Consider the following 17,014-nt stretch of genomic DNA (forward strand, 5'->3'; position numbering starts at 1 on the left):
ATAGAGCCTTCAATATATTTCAGCCCTGTAGTCTCATTTAATCTAGATTCAAGGTCTCCGTCAAGTTCAGGCTTTTGTATTAGCTTAGAAAGAATTCCCTGGGTATGTCCAGTACGACGTTGACCTTGTTAGGGATGTGTCCTTGAGCCTCCGCCAACCCTTGATTCAGCACCACACAGGGCCATTCCCTAAGCGATCAGCAAATGGATTCCCCAAAATGATTGCCTCTACCAAGATCGACGCATTCCATTCCCCAAAGTATATCTAATCTCCTGCTTTGCGTACTCCGCGGTCACTCGAGGATGTGTTCCTGCATTCCATTCAGCTCCGAACTCTTCTCTTACTGGATGAGAACAACTCGAATGTTTATTGAAGTGAAAGTCGCGTGTTTAGACGTTTTTATGAGCTTATTTAAATCCCACAGGATGCCCCTGTGGGTGAGAAGTTTTCTGAAAGACATCGACACCCTACGACAACCTACGACACGATCGACACTCCGGGCCCTAGCCGAACACTTGCACCCCCGCAGGAAACCGTTCAATCATCATCAGCATGCACTTCGCTACTGTAAGAACTCTACCTACCATACCGTAGGGCGCATCCAATACTAATCATACTGCAGACTCTCGCTGCGGCCATGTTCGCACTTGGCGCCCAGGCTGCCTTCCCTGTTGCCAGCCTCGAGTTCCAGTCGTGGGAACAGTGTGAAATTGGCTTCTCTGTTCACGGCGAGCCTAAGTTCAAGGCTGATGTGACTGCGACCCCCTTGACGTGCGACAAGACAACCGTCGACCGCGACTGGAGCATCAACAACTATGCTTTCAAGGCTTTCATCGACACCAAGGATGCTCTCCTCTGCTCCGGTGTTACTATTTGGAACTCTGATGATTGCTCTGGCGAACCCTGGTCGTTCGTGCCCTTCGATGGAAAGCCTGTTGTCGAGGGCGTTTGCCTGCCCGATTCTTTGGACCCTGGCTTTGTTTCCTTCAAGCTTGATTGCTTCGGTTTCCCCGGGGGTGCTGGAGGTCCCTAAAAAGCATGCAGACTGCCTGGGTCGCATCAAAGCCAAGCCTATTGACAAACCCGATCTTGGCCTTGTTCTAGTATGGATACATGATTCTTACAACTTGTTTTACCTCATCCTGTATTCCAATTTTAATCTAAGAAAATCCATTCCCTAGGGTTTGATTATATGCGGATAGATCTCCGTACATAGTAAAGCATGGGTAACTTGCGCACTTATTTACTCGCTCAGCAGGTTTTAGACTACTGATAGCGTGGCACTGAGCCCCAGTCACATGATCCTGATAATTATCAACTGGAATGTGTCCTGAATGTGCTTGCATTGTTTGGATACATGTTGGGTTTTTTAAGCAAGCCCGTTGTTTACGTGGGCATATGAATTTCAAGAATCAGGTTTCGGGATCATCTCCTAGCAGCAGAATTATCATAGACGAGCTTCGAGATATGTTGGGCTATGTCAAAACTACCAAGGAAAATGAATCAATTTTCTATTGCATTAAGATAACAAGAGCTGGTATACGGCCTCCAAGGTTCCCGGATTGGGGTGGTGGTGTTACGTTTGTTGTACCGCGCCACACTTGAATCCTTTCAAGTTTCCGCCACCGCATTTCCTCTCTCTCCCGCCACCCCTAAAAATACCCTCAAACGGTTTTCCCAACGTGCCCTCTGAATATTTGATCAGCTTTCCATCGCGGATCTCCACTCGGTGATCATGGGCCGATCGGACGCGTCAAACCGACGCATGATCCCTTGGCTGTACGACCTCGTTCTGTGGCTCTTCACTTGGGCGTTGGACCTCTTTTTCCGCGAGATTTATCCCCGCGGAGCATGGCGCATCCCCGAGAAGGGCGCCGTGCTGATCGTAGCCGCCCCTCATGCGAATCAGTTCGTCGATTCAGCCATCTTGATGCGTCTGCTCAAGTCACAGGCTAAGCGACGCGTTTCCTTCCTGATCGCCCAAAAGTCCATGGATGAACCTTACATCGGGACGCTAGCATCATGCATGGGGGCTCTACCAGTGGTCCGATCAATGGATTTAGCGAAGCCCGGCAAGGGCAGGATATACTTACCTGAACCGGAGAATGACCCTCTCCTCGTCCACGGCGTGGATACTGACTTCACGCAGCCGGAGTTCACAGTGGGCGGGCCAATCACCATCAAAGGCCCCGATGGGCCCCAAACAGCTCCCATCGAGGAGATTCTTGGCCCAACCTCATTAAGGCTCAAGAAGGCCTTCTCAACTCCTCCAGCGGACGACCCCGGGCACAAAGGCACTACTTTCAAAATTGCTCCTCATGTCGACCAAAGCCGAATGTTTGCTTCGGTTTATCAGGAGCTCTTAAACGGCGGTTGCATTGGTATCTTCCCCGAAGGTGGTAGCCACGACCGCTCAAATCTATTGCCGCTGAAAGCTGGCGCAGCCTTGATGTCGTTGGGTGCCTTAGCCGAGGACCCCCACTGTGCTTTATCTATTGTTCCCTGCGGTATGAACTATTTCCATGCGCACAAATTCCGCTCCCGTGCGGTGATCGAATTTGGTCGCCCCATCCACGTGCATCCCGATCAAGTCGAGGCCTTCAAGGCTGGAGGCACTAGTAAACGCAACGCTGTAGGCTCCCTGCTCGAAACGATCTACGAGGGTCTTGAGTCCGTAACCCAAATCAGTCCTGATCATGAAACCCTCATTTTGGTTCAATCTACCCGCAAGCTATATAATCCCATCAGCAAGAAGATTCCACTTCCATTAGTTATCGAATTCAACCGGAGACTTCTGAAAGGTTACTCCAAGCATCGCGATGATCCTCGGATTCAAAGCCTCAAGAGAGCTGTGAAGGATTACAATGCGCGCCTCGACTCCCTCGGGATTAAAGACCATCAGGTGGAATGGGGCAATTTCGAGGAAAAGCCCTGGGCCCTCACCCTCATTATTCTGCTCTACCGGTTGGTAAAGCTCGCCTTGCTCAGTATTGGCACACTTCCCGGTGTGTTGCTTTTCTGGCCTGTCTTTGTGACTTCAAAAGTGATATCCGAGCGGAAGAGGAGACGAGCTCTCGCAAGTTCAGCTGTCAAACTTCAGGGTCATGATGTGATGAGCACCTGGAAAATTCTTGTGTCCATGGGACTTGCGCCAACTCTCTACGCTTATTATACGGTCGTTGTGACTACTTGGCTCCACTACAATCGCCGAGATGGCTACTACTCGCAGTCCGTCCCTTGGTGGATGGTTGCAAGGACCTACGTCCCTGACGTCCTGCCATTGTGGATCTTTGCTATCTCATTCTATCTCTTCATGATTTTCGTCAGCTATGCAGCACTCCGATTTGGTGAAGTAGGGATGGATATTGTCAAATCACTTCGTCCGCTTCTTGTCGCCTTAAATCCACTGTCATCATCGTCCCTGAACAACTTGCAAGCACACCGGGAGGCTCTTTCGGAAAGAGTGACAGAAACTATTAACGATCTTGGATTTGGCATCCTGCCGGATATGGATGCTGAAATTCCATCGGACACCTACAAACCAGATGCCTACCAGTCGCGACTCAAGGAAATGCCACCTAGTGAACCTGAAAGCCGAGAAAGCAGTCGCGGCCGCTTGGATGACACCTCCACTGACCCTACTATCAAACCTCTAAGCTCGATCAATTCCGCGGGTGATCTTGAAGACGTGGATCGTAAAATCCAAAAGCTCCAGTTCAAGCGCAGAGGACGACGTTCGAACACTTTCAATGGGTACGAGACTGGCGAATCTATTTTGCGGTATAACCCGACAATTGAGGCAGATGATAAAAAGAGCAAGTGATTCCTTTCATTCGACTAACGCTTTGTCAAAGAGATACCCGACTGGATCTTCACGATATTATCGCGTGTGCAATCCTTGGTACATACTCTACAGTAGCTGTTCTTGCTCTTCGATTGAGATTTATTGGACCTTCGAAATAATCTCATGAATCCTGGTCATTATCAGCTACAGTCAAGCTACTAGGAACCCCTATCCAATACCCAACCCTGGCTGCTAGGGACAGTCGACCAATAAAGTTCAGGGAAGTCAACTTTTCCAGAAGACCTCCGAATAGTATCTTTAGCGCTCTGACCTCTGTGCGACAACTCCCATGCTCCTTCAAGCCCTGTGAGAGGTGGAATTGCCATCCTCAGGAATGTGCCAAGTCCTTTGGAATGCCCTATCGAGCAATCACTACCGCCAGATAGTATTAGATCGGCAATATACAGACCACATCAGGAAAGGAATGCTCCATCTCGATTCCTACTGGTACCCAGCCATGAACCTTTGACGTTGCCCGCCACCAGGTATGACGAAAAAGTCATCCGAACCAAGAAGAAGCCTCCATCAGTGGTGCCAGCCGCGTCTCAGCATCTGTCATCGCCATTCCAGCTGTTAACCTGCCATCTGAATAACCGTAATTCCCACCTAAAGGAATGATTGCTCGATCTATAAAACATGTTCAACCCGCTTACGGTGATTCTCTCATCAAACATCCTTCAATTCTCCGGTCAGGTAGATCACTACTTCCAGATCTCAAGACCAATTCCTATTCAAATTTGGCAACATGCGTTCCACCCTTGCAACCCTTCTTCTCCTTTCAACTCCCATCCAGGCTGGTTTCTCTGCACGGATATGGACACACTTCTATCCAAACTGCCCAGGTGACACCTTCGGGGACATGAGCGCGTATGAGAACTTTCGCGAAACCTCCCCTTCGAAAGACATCCCAATTGGCAAATGCACAAACTTCGCCGTTCCACCAAACGAGTACAACCTGGTTCAAGCCGTTTCTATCGACGGCGAGCTAATCTCCCCGCAAACCGGACACCCGTTCCCACCAGGTTTCGGCCCCAGGCAAGACTGCAACATCACTCTTCACGAAGTACCCGATTGCTTCGATGACCCGCTGATCACCAAGAAATTGCAACACGGCGTCGAGGTGAGCGAGTGCTCCATGCGCTCGTTTGCCACTTACAGCAATGTCTGGGTCAAGCTCGTTTGCTCCGACAGCGCGTCATCCGAGCCCAAATCCTTCGACAACCAACCTATCGATACGCCACGCCCAGACCAAGCCGACGGCACTCAGCAAGGAAGTAATGTACAAACTCCCGGCTCCAACGCCAATTCATGGCACCTAGCTCAAACTTTGAGCTCTGAGCGCGAGCCTCACCAGGAAGAGCGCGTGGAAAATGAGGGCCATCTTGAGAGCAGCCAGGTTGTCGCGAAGATCATGGAGGAGATTGCGCACCGCAAGCACGGCCTGAATATTGTCTCTGGGAAGCCCAACTTCACTAGCCTCATTAATGGGACGAAGCTACACAACAATGGTACCGCTCCTGGTAACCACACTATTTCTCGTCGAAAGCTTTCTGTTCTGCGAAACCGTCCAACCCGATTGTACTAGTCTGTGTTGACTGTTTTCATTTTCTTCATTTTCGAGCGCTCTTATGGTTTACGAATGATTAGCATAGCAAGGATGTGAATATTTCAAATTGATATACCCGATACTTTTCAACTCCTTATCTCGATTTGGGATTCCAGAATATGTACGTCTGCTTGGCCTGATTACTTGACAAGGATTGTGTAGTCACAAATGCCTCCCCAATAGGTAATTCATTTTGTACGGCTAATATATCCGACTTACAGTAATCCAGCATTTATTATAATATGGCCCGGCATGTGGGCGATAAATTACGACTCCGTCAGTGCAGGCCCACTGGGACCAGCACAAGATCGAGATTTCTTACAACTACTGGAGTATTTGGCCTATCAGTAGTGACAGTCGTCATAAGCCTCCAACTTAAAGCTGTCGCACCGCATTGTTTTATTTTCACTGCACAGCGTATGTATGTAGAATGCATGGAGCATTGCTTGATCGCTTTATGATGCATGTAGTGTTTGACCAAAATCATTCAGACCCGCATTAGAATCCGAAACTATCCAGCAGCGAATTAGCATCCGGCTCATGGAACATCGTTGGGGGCGGTTTCGATTTCTCGGCTTGCTGCTTAGGCTCATAGCTGCCATCAGCACCATATGCTGTTCCGGTCTTCTCGTTTTCAGACTCGGAGCTGGCAAGGCGGATTGGCATGTCAGCGACGACAAGACTGCTGCGCCGACGAAGCAACTTCCGGTAATCCACACCATTCTCATGCAGCTGACCTGCAGGGTGTGTTTGCAGGGCTTGTGTGAAAGGACTAGCTAGGAACTCCCATCGTCGCACCAGATCTAAAGCAAGGAGGTCACAGCCCATACGGTCATATAATCGTGCGTTGCGGAGAACAAATTCCCACTCCTCGCCCGGTCGGATTTGGGAAGCACCTTTAAGAGTCTGTAGGGTCTTTTCGCGCAATTGGCGATAGAGAGCTACGAGTGCCGGATCATTGGATAGATAGGACTTGGATTGTAGGGTGACTCGTCCTGGAGTACCTGGAGAGGTGGGGTTTTGTAGAAGGAGAGATTCGATAGGTGACTTGGAGTTAGTTAGTACAGATTTGGGTAATCCTAGAAGGAGTGAACGTACAATAAGTGCCCGCACTGCCATATCACGTCGTCCAAGCATCCAAAATGCCCAGGATGCCATCCATCGATTCCCGTCAGTGGCAGCTTGAGGCAAGATCCTCTCTTCAAGCAGCCCCCGAAGAACAGGCCCGTTGTCCCCTTCATACACTCGGGTGATGGCGATGGCAAGCTGGATATCACCCACTTGGTTTGCAATCACATTTGCAGCATCACGAAGATGATCCGCCAGAAGGAAAAATGATGCGGCATATTCTATTCATCATTAGTCGACGTCGAAGTGTGTGCCTCGCCTCGCAAGGGACAGCATGAAAAGACTTACCGAACCGTCGCTTCCCAAGAAGAGCATAGGCATTCTTGAGTGCCGCAGTGCGCCACCGTGCCTCCTTGAAATCATTTGCAAGCAACTTTTGAGTGGGCTTTTGCTCGCGATTCCAGTGGGCAATACGCCAAAGTCCTTGGAGGATGTTCTTCTTTCCGAGGGCAATATAGTAAAGAGTACAATCGATCGGATTCCTTTCTTCGGTCTTGGTGTATTCGCTCCGAGCCACAGACTCGAGTTGAGTTTTCTAAAGATAGGTCAGTCCGGTCGAAAAGGAAGAGAAAAAAGGGATGCGCATACCAGCGCCACCGTATCTGCCAACCACATGAATAAGCCACTTTCTCGAGCAGCCTTCCATGTCATCTTCCCACTGAATTGCCTGGAAACAAGATCCGTGAGAATGTCTTGGCTGCCGCTGTGGTAAGCCCAAACAATTTCTCGCCACGACACAGTTTCTTTGTTGGCCATGCCTTGACTTCTACGAAGCATGTGCTGTCGGAAGAACAGAAAATATCGAGCAGCATTATCGTCCATGGAACGCCGATGTTTCTCAACAGTCGCAACACACTCAATGGTATCAACCAGGTGAAACTGTTCATGACTGGATAATTGAGGTAGTGCGATACGCGCCAGATTCTCGTTGAGATTTGCTGCAATATTTTCATCGACCACGAAAGATTCGTCGTCTACACCGTCAACGTGGGATGACAGCATCTCTTTTGTCTAATATTATTTGAGTAAAGCATATCATGATTTATGATGTTGCGACTTACGTCTTTGTCTTCGTAAAAGTGTTCGAGAGGCATTTCCAAGAGTCCGTCCAATTCATCTCCTTCAGTATAGAACTTCAACTTGTGATGAAGATTCAACAAGATCGAGTGAACCAGGTTGGACTTCCCAGCAAGAATGCATTGGGCTAAGAATTGGGGATGGAAAGCGGGCAGCGGTCCGTTCAAGCGACTCACGACGTCGAATAAATCCACAAATGATTGCCCACGGGATGGAATGCGAAGTTCTGACACAAGGTGGTCTGAGACGTCGATATCCTTGTCATAAACGAATAGTTGATTACCCGCGCCAATTACTAGGTTACCATGGGTAAGCCAGCAAGAGTCACCGATAGGGTGAGGAGTGAGATCTCGGATCCAGATTTCTCGTATTTGCGTCCAGGAAGGCTGGGCGTCCAAATAGTCGTAACGAAGCTGCGACAAAAGAATCACTTTATGAGGAAATCCTACCGCAAGGATAGACTGCATATCTGGAGTAGAGGTCCAGTCGAGATCTCGAATGATGTCATGCGGTGCAAACTGTTCTTCAAACTCCAACTGGGCATTGTTAATATCCCAAATAGTTAGGTGAGTCCGACTTGCGTCAATCAGAGCGGCTTTGCGAATTGTACTACCGCTCGCTAAAGAGGGATTTTCAATTCCAGTGTCGACTGTTGATTTCAGCAGCCATTCAACGCTGTTGCTTTTGCGATCAACCTTGGCGGTCCAGGTTCTCACGATGCCACTCAACGTGTAGGAGAGCGCGATGTCGGGTGAGAAGGCATCGAATGATCCAGAGTGCTTTGCCTTTGGACCCGCCGGATCCACAGGCAGGATATACGCCAAGTCCTCTCTCAACCCCATGTCAAACTCGCAGAACTTGCGGATTTGACAGTCACCCCCGTGGGTTTGCCATTCGAGTTCCCACGCGATGCCATGCATGTCGGCCGCAATGGTGGCCACATATGCCAACCCAGGACTTCCATCAGGAGTTGGGAGAGGCAGCACGCACAGCGGCTTGCTTGATAGACTGAAAGGCAAGGATGCAAGTTTTCTGGCATGGTAGGAGCTGTAATCCCACAGTGATACCCCGTCATGATGGAGATTGACAAGGAAAGTGCAGTTTTCAATGACACACGTTCGATGAATGTGTTCCTCTGATCTTAACGTGCTTTTGTGTATGAGCATCGATCCGCTCTCTCGCCTCTTTTGTTTCCATATCATGGCTGTATTCTCATTCGTTCGTGAGACAAGGGTGTGGCCAGTGGCATTTCTGACAATTTTTTTCACAGGGCAGTGTGTCCTGACCATGAGGCTCTGGGCAACACCCGCCTCGCTCTATGTGCGGGATCAAAGAGGACATCGACCTTCGAGTCATACCATTCGATACGACCGTCAAAATGATGCACGACAACGCTAATTTTGTCGTCTGATGTACTGCTTTGGAAAGTGCTTATCCGCGCATAGTCCTCTTCGGGCTCTAAACCGGGCATGAAACCAAAGTCTAGCCCTTCCACGTGAAGAATATTGAACAAGCTCAAGCTGGTCTTGGTCTTGGATCCAATGTCTTCGAGGGCCCAGGCGGAAATGTGACCTTGACTATCGGTGACCATGCAGATTTCGGGGCTTTTGTTGGCAACTTCAATGAGATGTTCCAAGGCATGGTTTTCTTTATTCCCCGAGTTACGCTCCACAGCGCGCTCTGTCGCGGCGCAGAAATCGCGACTATCCAGAATAAATCCATAGCGTCGTTGTGAGCCTCTATTGAGACCTGAAGCATCCCTTGGCTGCAACGATGCCTCCATGTCAATATCAACCCATAATTGCAGTGGCGATAGGGCATGGTGGTCTGTTGCTGCCCACACTCGAATTTTGTTGTCGGCACATAAAGTGTAAAGAACGTTATCCATAGACTGTTCCCGGTGATGAGGTAGCCGCCAATGTATGCCAGTCACTATATTCGGGTGAGGCAGATAAGAGACTTCGAATCGCACTTCGTTCGTGCCAAATGCAAGCCGTCTCCAAATCTTGGCCAAGCGATCATATTGTCCTACTGTTACCACCAGGGCAGCATCGGGAGAGAATTCAGCAAAGATTACTGGAGTGCCGAGTTTTCTTTGCCAAACGATCTTAGGCTCGCTCTCAAGTGCCCAAAGAGCTAGGTGTGAGTTGCCCACCAGTAGTTCGTCGCCAGCTCCCCAAGACAGTGTTCGAATCGGCCCGTTGTCGTCATCGTCGGCGCGAAATGTGTGCACAAGAGACCACTAGTAAGATTGTTCGTCAATATCACAACTCCAGGTTTCATCCACTGGTCATTGGTAATGCCAACACGTACCTTCAATGTCTCCACCCGGACACCCCACGGCTCGTAGATAAAAACATCCGGTCCGCCAGACACAGCGATCCTCCCAGATGCCTCATCGAAGGCTACCGCCTCGAGCTTATCGGTGTCGTCGACATAGATGGTTTGAAGGAGGGTTTGCGGACCGCCGAGGATGACAAGCGCGTGGCCGGAGATGTATGCCTGTTACGGATGCGCGAGCGCGAGTTAGCGTCCGAGGGGACAATTAAATAAATGAAAGCTGCATCGTAGCCTTCTTCAATAGGTGGGCCTTACTATGACGCGAAGCCCATCCCACAGCGTGGTGCTGAACGACTGGAGCTTCGCTGGGGGTCTCCCTGGCAGTACCGCTCGCATAGAGACGGATGGAAGCGACTAGTCTGCGCTCGCTGTCACGCTACAACATTGCCGACTTCAAGAATGTAAAAGAGACGAGTCGCATGCAAGAGCAATTCCAGCGAGAGCCGTGATTCTAAGGGTCAGCTGGGTTGGGTGATTACCTGCGTATGGGGAGATTCAGCGGGCGGTCAATTACGCTTGGCTCCACTCAGTGCGATGACGGAACGCGATCACCTTTGCTGATCACTCTCCATCTTATCTCCAAGTATTGGTAGTCTACCAATTCTACAAGTAGAGGTCTACAACTGTCTATTTCCTTCAGTAGAACACTTTCTTGGTTGGAAATTCGTATAATACTCATAATATTCAATCATGTCCAGAAATCCATCCCAGTATAAACCCAAAGCTTCTTGACAGGGCCTAGACATACAAACCCCGTATATGCTGCGCCTGTTGCTATGCATGCAGAGACCGATCATAAACAAGGCACCACAAAGAAAAAGCCAGAAATTAATGTCGCGATGTACAAATCTTATGGAAAATGGCACGGCGGAAAGTGAAAAATGATATATCGGATGAAAGGTTCAAGGACGTCGACTCGCGGATTTCCGACCATCTGTGGGTGACTCAGGAAGCTCCTCGAGCTCCTCGTCGGCAAATCGAACACTAGCCGCTATGGAATTCCCGCGGCTTGTAAGCGGTTGCCGCGGGGAAGTATTTCGCGTCGAAGAGCTAGCACGAAGCAGGCGACTGGCAAAAGGAGTATGCAAGGGGGTGGCGGGGGTTGTGGACATTTGCGCCAGCGCTCGGGCCCGGGCAGCTCGCTTGGAGGGAGAGGACATGTTGTTTGGAGTAACCAGAGGCGTTACGGAGACCGGCTCCTGAGGCCTCGTGGTTGAATTTGCCAACCTGAAGGGAGTCTTTTCAGATGGATTTTGATACCACGGGTCGAATAATGCTGACCTTGGAGGGTCAATTTCACCATACTGTGAGAAGTTGGTCTGCGTCAATTCTGGGCCCGGAGAGTCTCGTGCCTCCAGCTTCAGCCGACTGCTTTCAAGCCAGTGGTGAAAGTAGTTTCTAGCATGTTTTCGGATAGTTCTTTCTCTCAAAGCCTCGGACGTCTCCAGGGTGCTCCGGAGTTGGAAAATCCGGAGACTGAGCTTGCGGAATGCAGCACCAGCATGGCGAAGCACATGCGAACGGTACATGGCGTCTGCTTGGTCTTCCATTTCACGGCGAATGACGAATGCCTCAGACAGTTGAATAAGTTGGTCGAAAGCAACTCGGTGGAAGAAGTGGAGGTCGGCATCCTGGTAATCTTGAATCCTTTTCATCGTCTTCTTATGCCAGAGGGAAAAGGCATCAGATGCATCACTGAGAACTTGAGCCCGATCGACATCCTCCGCCTGTTGCTCCATATTCATTATGTGTGAAGTTTTGGAGTGCCAGATAGACAATGCTTTTGAGGCCATGTTAATCTTGATTTTTCGTCGGATCTTTGCATAAGCATCCTTCCGACGCTGTTTAGTGGACTCTATGGTTGCTCTCCGCCAATTCTTCAAAGATGCCTTCATCAAAAAGTAAAAGCGTGCATCATCAGCCCAACCTTCCATTTTCTGAATCTGTTGGTGCTTCGATCGCCAGGCTGTGAGAGATTCTTCTGCAAGACGAGGGGCATAGAACTCGAAAGCCACATAATCTCGCTCTCGCTGGAGCTGTAGCCTGTCTCGCCATAGGCTCAGCTTCGAACGGGCCAAATCTTCTTCGCGGTGTCCTTCGTGTGCTTCTGCCTGAAATAACAGTCGGGTGTACGTGTCTCGAGTGTTATCGACAAATCGAACAAATACCTCACGCTTGATACGTTGTTCATGTATCCTGCGCATGAGCTGGAATCTCTCCATTAATATCCATTTGTACATGACTTCCATTTTCATTCGTTCATTGACACGAGCTCGGAGAGCCAGACAACGCAAGGTATCATTCCAAGAAGTCCAGGCATTGTGCTTAACCCTGAGCTGGTCCACTTCAATTGCCTGATCAACCATGCCGGCTTTCGACTTCCATTTCGAAAGAGCGCTTCGAAGCCTTCTGGTATTGGCTTTATCGACTATTTGTGAGGCGGCAGGTGCTAACCGAGATTGCACTTTCAATTCGCCGAACATTTCCCTCAAGAGTCGTTGTCGCCGGCTTTCTTGGGCGTGCTGCATCATAGCAGTGACATCTTTTGTTTTTTGAGACCATGTTTCGACCACAAACCCCAGCACCGATCGCCGGTCTTGGATGGCTATCTCCTGATACTGCTCTCGATTGGTCCTAAATTTTCGCAGCCATGCAAGGAGTGACCTTCTCTTCAGGCTAGAGGCGTACCACTCAGGTGCTCGTCTATCACAAAAGCCCCAGAACCATTCCCAATAAGAGGCATGTTTTAACTTCTGGGCATGAATCGTGATAGCCTGGCTTTCTGCTTCCTTTAATTGCGCCGCCTTTTTTCGCCATTTTTTGAACGGCGCCCGCAGACCAAATCGTTGGGCCTTTAATTCATTGACGGCAGTAATCTCACGCCATGCGTTAAAGTACTTGATACTCAACACATGTCGCCGAGCTGCAGAGGTACGAGCAGCCTCTTCGGAGGTGAGCTGAGCCCAATGAGTGAACGCCTTCGTCATCAAGTACAAATCTCGAGCACGGTTGGCACGTTCATCTAGATGCTTGAAAAAGCGCTCTGTCCTGGCCTGATGGTGCTTTTTTTGGATTATGGCTCGCCATGGCTCAAATGCTTGTCGTAGCAAGGTTGTGCGATCTCGAGTGATAGCTATGCTTTCCCTCTTCTCGCGCAATTGGCGCATTTGGAAGGCACGTTTAAGCCACTGAATCACGATCTTACGACAAATTGCCCGCTGTCTGTACATATTGAATGTTGATGCATCGCGAAGGAGGTCAGCGAGCTGAGGTCGATAGAGAAGCTCTGGAGGGGCCTCTCTTTTTCGAAAGAGTCTTGCTCAGGGGCTTGAGATACGTTGGTCCGCGAGCCGTCGGATTGCGAGCTTCCGGATGAGACTACCGAGGGAGTGCGACGAGCTTGTGCAGAAGCCATCATCCGCCGTGAACGGTCCTGGTCGACTGCTGTACGAGCCATGAGCCCATTAGTCAACAAAGCAGGGTCCTTGTTCTCCTTATTTTCGTCATTGTCGAACTTGCTTATGAGTTGACGACCAACAGCAAGGAATTGTGCGATCAGCTGAGTACGATCCGGGGATCTCGTTTCTCGATATCCGTTCGTGGCAGGTGTCGGCGATAATTTTGGTTTATTGAATTCGGACTTTGCGGTTTGGAGTCGTGACAGAGATGACCGAGAGCTCGGCCTCTCAACATGACTTCTGTGGCTGGCGTCTTCGCCTATGTCGAGTGTGGTATTAAAGGAGGCTCGTCGCTTCGGTGTAATAGGCGTACCATTCGCTCGAGGGTAATCTCGGTTCTGCGTCTGGTTGAATGTGTTCTCCACCGACGAGACCCCATTTTCCAGAGTCTCGTTTACCCCAGTTGTTCCGTCGTCTCCAAATTCTACCACGATTCCTATTTGCTGGAGCGCGCTCTCGAATTTGTCGAAGAGCGTGGCGCCCTCCACACCCTTCCCTCCCATCTTGAAAAGGAAGCGCATGCAGACATGGCCAGGGTCTGCGTCAAGACCATGCTCTTGGATGACATCGTCGTAGGCAGCGAACAAAGCTCGAAACGGTAGCTGCTCCGCAATCGGCTTGCTCTCGGCGCGAGTGACAACTTGGTAAAGGAAGCCAACATCTGGAGGCGGATACTTAGATTAGATACTAGGACACCGAGCCAGAGGGAGCGCAGCAAATGCTTACCTTCGTCTGAAAGCGACGGGATCTCTTCGGTGGAGGCGCGCTGTTGAGGAGATATCTGAGGCATCGAAAAATCGCGACCTATGGCGCGCCTGTCGCATCGGGGTCAATAAGCCGACAGACCAAACCAACCATCGCGAAGACGGGGCAAGCCCGGTCGGAAAAAAAAGCGCAGATATTGTCTGCGACACAACGACAATTGACACGAAGCGAAAAGCGCTGCTTTTGCCTGCTCAGACCACACCTCGGAATGTTTTGATTCGCGACTGAGAAACATTGCTGGGGAATCACGTGGCGGTATGCTGAGGTAAAGAATATATGCCTCACATATTAGGTGTCAACTATCTTATCCGTCCAACCTCATCATCTTCCCTCAAAATTAGATATAACAGCCAATAGCTATATTTCATCAAAATGCCAGCACAAACACGCCCCATTGAGAAGATCGCCAAGGCTACTGCCCAATGCTCTGTTGAAGTATGAACCCATCGTGCCCCGAGGGAAGCTTATCCACTAACCTGATCCATAGGCTGCGGCATACGGTAAATGTGTTGTTGCGGACTACAGCACTGTGCACAAGGACATGTGTGCTAAGGAATTCCTGCGACTAAAAGACTGCTTCTTGGTAAGTGGGATTGAGCTACCATTTGCCCTGGAACAACAAGCTAACACATTGCAGGCTGCGTCTAAGAAGGCTTGAAAACTATCCATTTGCATTATTTTATTTCCCCAGCACAGGGCGATTTGCATATGTGGCGCAATGATTTTTCTGTATTATAGGCCTCCTTGAACCATTAGGCCTTGTCCTGGCTCATCTCCAATAGAAATGACCCGTTAGATCTAGTCCGGGCGGATTCAATCACTGCAAAAAGTCCCACGTAGCGAGAGCGTGGACCTTGGTTACATGTAGATACTCGTCAACTGATGCAGACTCATTTGTCGCAGCCACTTCAATATGATCAATATTAGTATTGATATTCCAAAATCTTCATAGTTGAAGTCATAGCACTTACTGCTCTCTGGGCTGCACCCATACACGTATGCGGGCACACCGGCGTACCGGTAGTGTTTGCAGTCGGTAGCGCCCATCGATGGGATTAGAGCAGGGCGGGCAGCCCCGACCTTCTCTGCGTTCTCTATCAGATACCCAAGCAAGGGGTGTTCAATAGATGAAAAACTGTTCGGGTTGCTCGCAGCCTCTTGTTTCTTCAGCTCGATCTTGGCATCTGGGTAGTGTGGTTTAATTGACTCAATAACAGCCAGAACTTGATCTGCCACAAGGCCAATTGGCAGGCGAATATCGATTTCAAAGGTACAAAGCTCTGGGATCATGTTGACTTTGAGTCCGCCCTTGATGGTACCGATATTCACCGTAGGACGAGCGATCACCATCGAAGCGCCAGGTCCCATAGCGTGATCGACGGCAGCGAGAGTCTCGGGATTTTTCATATGTCTGTCGATCTCAGGAGGTGGTGTTGGGTTAATCGACTCGACTTCTTGGACCACCTGAGCGAGGAAGCTGGTTGCGGTACGGATTGCACCTTTGCTACAAATAATTACTCTCCGTGCGTTGCATAGCTAACCTAAGCCATTTATTCCTTACCTCAGGTTCAGATAAGCCCCCAATGCTCCCTTGGTAGCCACAGACCCTGACATCCTCAATGTCCCTTTCTCGGAGAACCGAACGGTTTGCCCAGTTGGCTCAGCACTGAGCATGACATCGCCACCCCATCTAGCGGGGTCTTTTTTGATGAGATACTGTGTACCCCATCGACCTCCTGTCTCTTCGTCTGCCACCGCGCAGAGGGCAACACTTCCGCGGATGTGTTTCTTCTGAGCAAACAAAGCTGCGTATGCTACCACCAAAGATGCCGTGCCTGATTTCATATCGACAACACCTCTGCCATGGACTCGTCCACTTTCAACAGCTCCAGACCATGGGTCCCGAGTCCATCCATCGGTGTTTGCAGGCACAGGGAACACATCCATATGACCATTCAGGACGACCCGTGGTCCTGGGCCCGCCCCTCCTTGAAAGTCACTGATGACATTTTGAAGGCCTGGCTGGGCTTCAATAATCTCCGCAGTAATGCCATGGCCCAACAAATAATCAACCAAGACCTTTGCAGCTGCTATTGTGTCTCCCGGTGGGTTCGGAGATGCGGCGTGTACGAATGACTGCAAGAGCTTTATTTGCTCATCCTTGGTTGAATCCAAGGCGGCTAGAAGGTTAGATTTGGCCGACATGACTGATATGTACTCGAATGTGTTCAGGCTCTGAATTACGGTAAAGAGTTTCGCACAGAAGAAAGGTCAGTTGCTCCGTTGAATTCTATTCTTTGGCCACAGATCAGCGCTTGCAAGCTCACTGGCAAATGGATCATCCCGTGCTGATAAGACGTTTAACGCGGGGAGAAGCGGGCACCAAACAGGGAAAGGCGCTGAGCACACCCCCCCCCCCACTATTCCATCTCCTACAAGTCTTGTTATCCCGTGTTTTAGGAACTTTCATAGGATCAGAACTGTCTTAATACTACGACTACTTGATCTCGTGCGTAGGACTAGAAATGATACATGATTATCACTGGCAGTGAAGTTCATCAATCAGATAGGACATGCTTGGCCGTAAGCAACACACCAAATAGAAGATCCTCTTCCGGCGAACTTGCGAATTTTTCCAAGCAAAAAGTCAGCTACAACCTTGCAGAGTTTATTGGCGGGCTCTATCATTGCTAAATGCTAGGGAGATTCTGAAGTCTCCCTAAGCTTGACCAGTAAATCATTCGAATTTCAACATGTGATTTTTATTGGATGTAAATCTGAAAATGACAACAAGTA

The 17,014-nt window shown here is 49.7% G+C and overlaps 7 protein-coding genes across 7 annotated transcripts; 4 read left to right on the forward strand and 3 right to left on the reverse strand.

Annotated features, from left to right (window-relative positions):
• Positions 1 to 552: 552 nt before the first annotated feature.
• N7468_002405 (uncharacterized protein) lies at positions 553 to 1,033 on the forward strand (the record flags this gene model as incomplete). Its single annotated transcript, XM_058471702.1, has 2 exons — positions 553 to 567; positions 623 to 1,033. The coding sequence occupies 2 exons, from the start codon at positions 553 to 555 to the stop codon at positions 1,031 to 1,033; spliced, it is 426 nt and encodes a 141-aa protein (XP_058334843.1).
• Positions 1,034 to 1,765: 732 nt separating this feature from the next.
• On the forward strand, positions 1,766 to 3,823 carry N7468_002406 (lysophospholipid acyltransferase family protein; the record flags this gene model as incomplete). The annotated part of the gene is made up of 1 exon (XM_058471703.1): positions 1,766 to 3,823. The coding sequence occupies one exon, from the start codon at positions 1,766 to 1,768 to the stop codon at positions 3,821 to 3,823; it is 2,058 nt and encodes a 685-aa protein (XP_058334844.1).
• Positions 3,824 to 4,589: 766 nt separating this feature from the next.
• Positions 4,590 to 5,429, forward strand: N7468_002407 (uncharacterized protein; the record flags this gene model as incomplete). The annotated part of the gene is made up of 1 exon (XM_058471704.1): positions 4,590 to 5,429. One exon carries the CDS (start codon positions 4,590 to 4,592, stop codon positions 5,427 to 5,429), a length of 840 nt encoding a protein of 279 aa, XP_058334845.1.
• A 519-nt stretch (positions 5,430 to 5,948) lies between these two features.
• Positions 5,949 to 10,331, reverse strand: N7468_002408 (uncharacterized protein; the record flags this gene model as incomplete). The annotated part of the gene is made up of 7 exons (XM_058471705.1): positions 5,949 to 6,730; positions 6,867 to 7,017; positions 7,167 to 7,582; positions 7,636 to 8,948; positions 9,014 to 9,897; positions 9,969 to 10,157; positions 10,251 to 10,331. 7 exons carry the CDS (start codon positions 10,329 to 10,331, stop codon positions 5,949 to 5,951), a joined length of 3,816 nt encoding a protein of 1,271 aa, XP_058334846.1.
• Positions 10,332 to 10,897: 566 nt separating this feature from the next.
• Positions 10,898 to 14,243, reverse strand: N7468_002409 (Sfi1 family protein; the record flags this gene model as incomplete). The annotated part of the gene is made up of 3 exons (XM_058471706.1): positions 10,898 to 13,261; positions 13,333 to 14,114; positions 14,180 to 14,243. The coding sequence occupies 3 exons, from the start codon at positions 14,241 to 14,243 to the stop codon at positions 10,898 to 10,900; spliced, it is 3,210 nt and encodes a 1,069-aa protein (XP_058334847.1).
• A 347-nt stretch (positions 14,244 to 14,590) lies between these two features.
• N7468_002410 (uncharacterized protein) lies at positions 14,591 to 14,876 on the forward strand (the record flags this gene model as incomplete). The annotated part of the gene is made up of 2 exons (XM_058471707.1): positions 14,591 to 14,653; positions 14,706 to 14,876. 2 exons carry the CDS (start codon positions 14,591 to 14,593, stop codon positions 14,874 to 14,876), a joined length of 234 nt encoding a protein of 77 aa, XP_058334848.1.
• A 159-nt stretch (positions 14,877 to 15,035) lies between these two features.
• On the reverse strand, positions 15,036 to 16,423 carry N7468_002411 (uncharacterized protein; the record flags this gene model as incomplete). The annotated part of the gene is made up of 3 exons (XM_058471708.1): positions 15,036 to 15,124; positions 15,190 to 15,722; positions 15,780 to 16,423. The coding sequence occupies 3 exons, from the start codon at positions 16,421 to 16,423 to the stop codon at positions 15,036 to 15,038; spliced, it is 1,266 nt and encodes a 421-aa protein (XP_058334849.1).
• Between the last annotated feature and the right edge of the window lie 591 nt (positions 16,424 to 17,014).

The sequence above is a fragment of the Penicillium chermesinum genome (assembly GCF_028974085.1).
Source record: "Penicillium chermesinum strain IBT 19713 chromosome Unknown utg000002l:1.0-5270490.0:1.0-5274688.0, whole genome shotgun sequence".
In the NCBI taxonomy this organism is placed as follows: domain Eukaryota; kingdom Fungi; phylum Ascomycota; class Eurotiomycetes; order Eurotiales; family Aspergillaceae; genus Penicillium; species Penicillium chermesinum.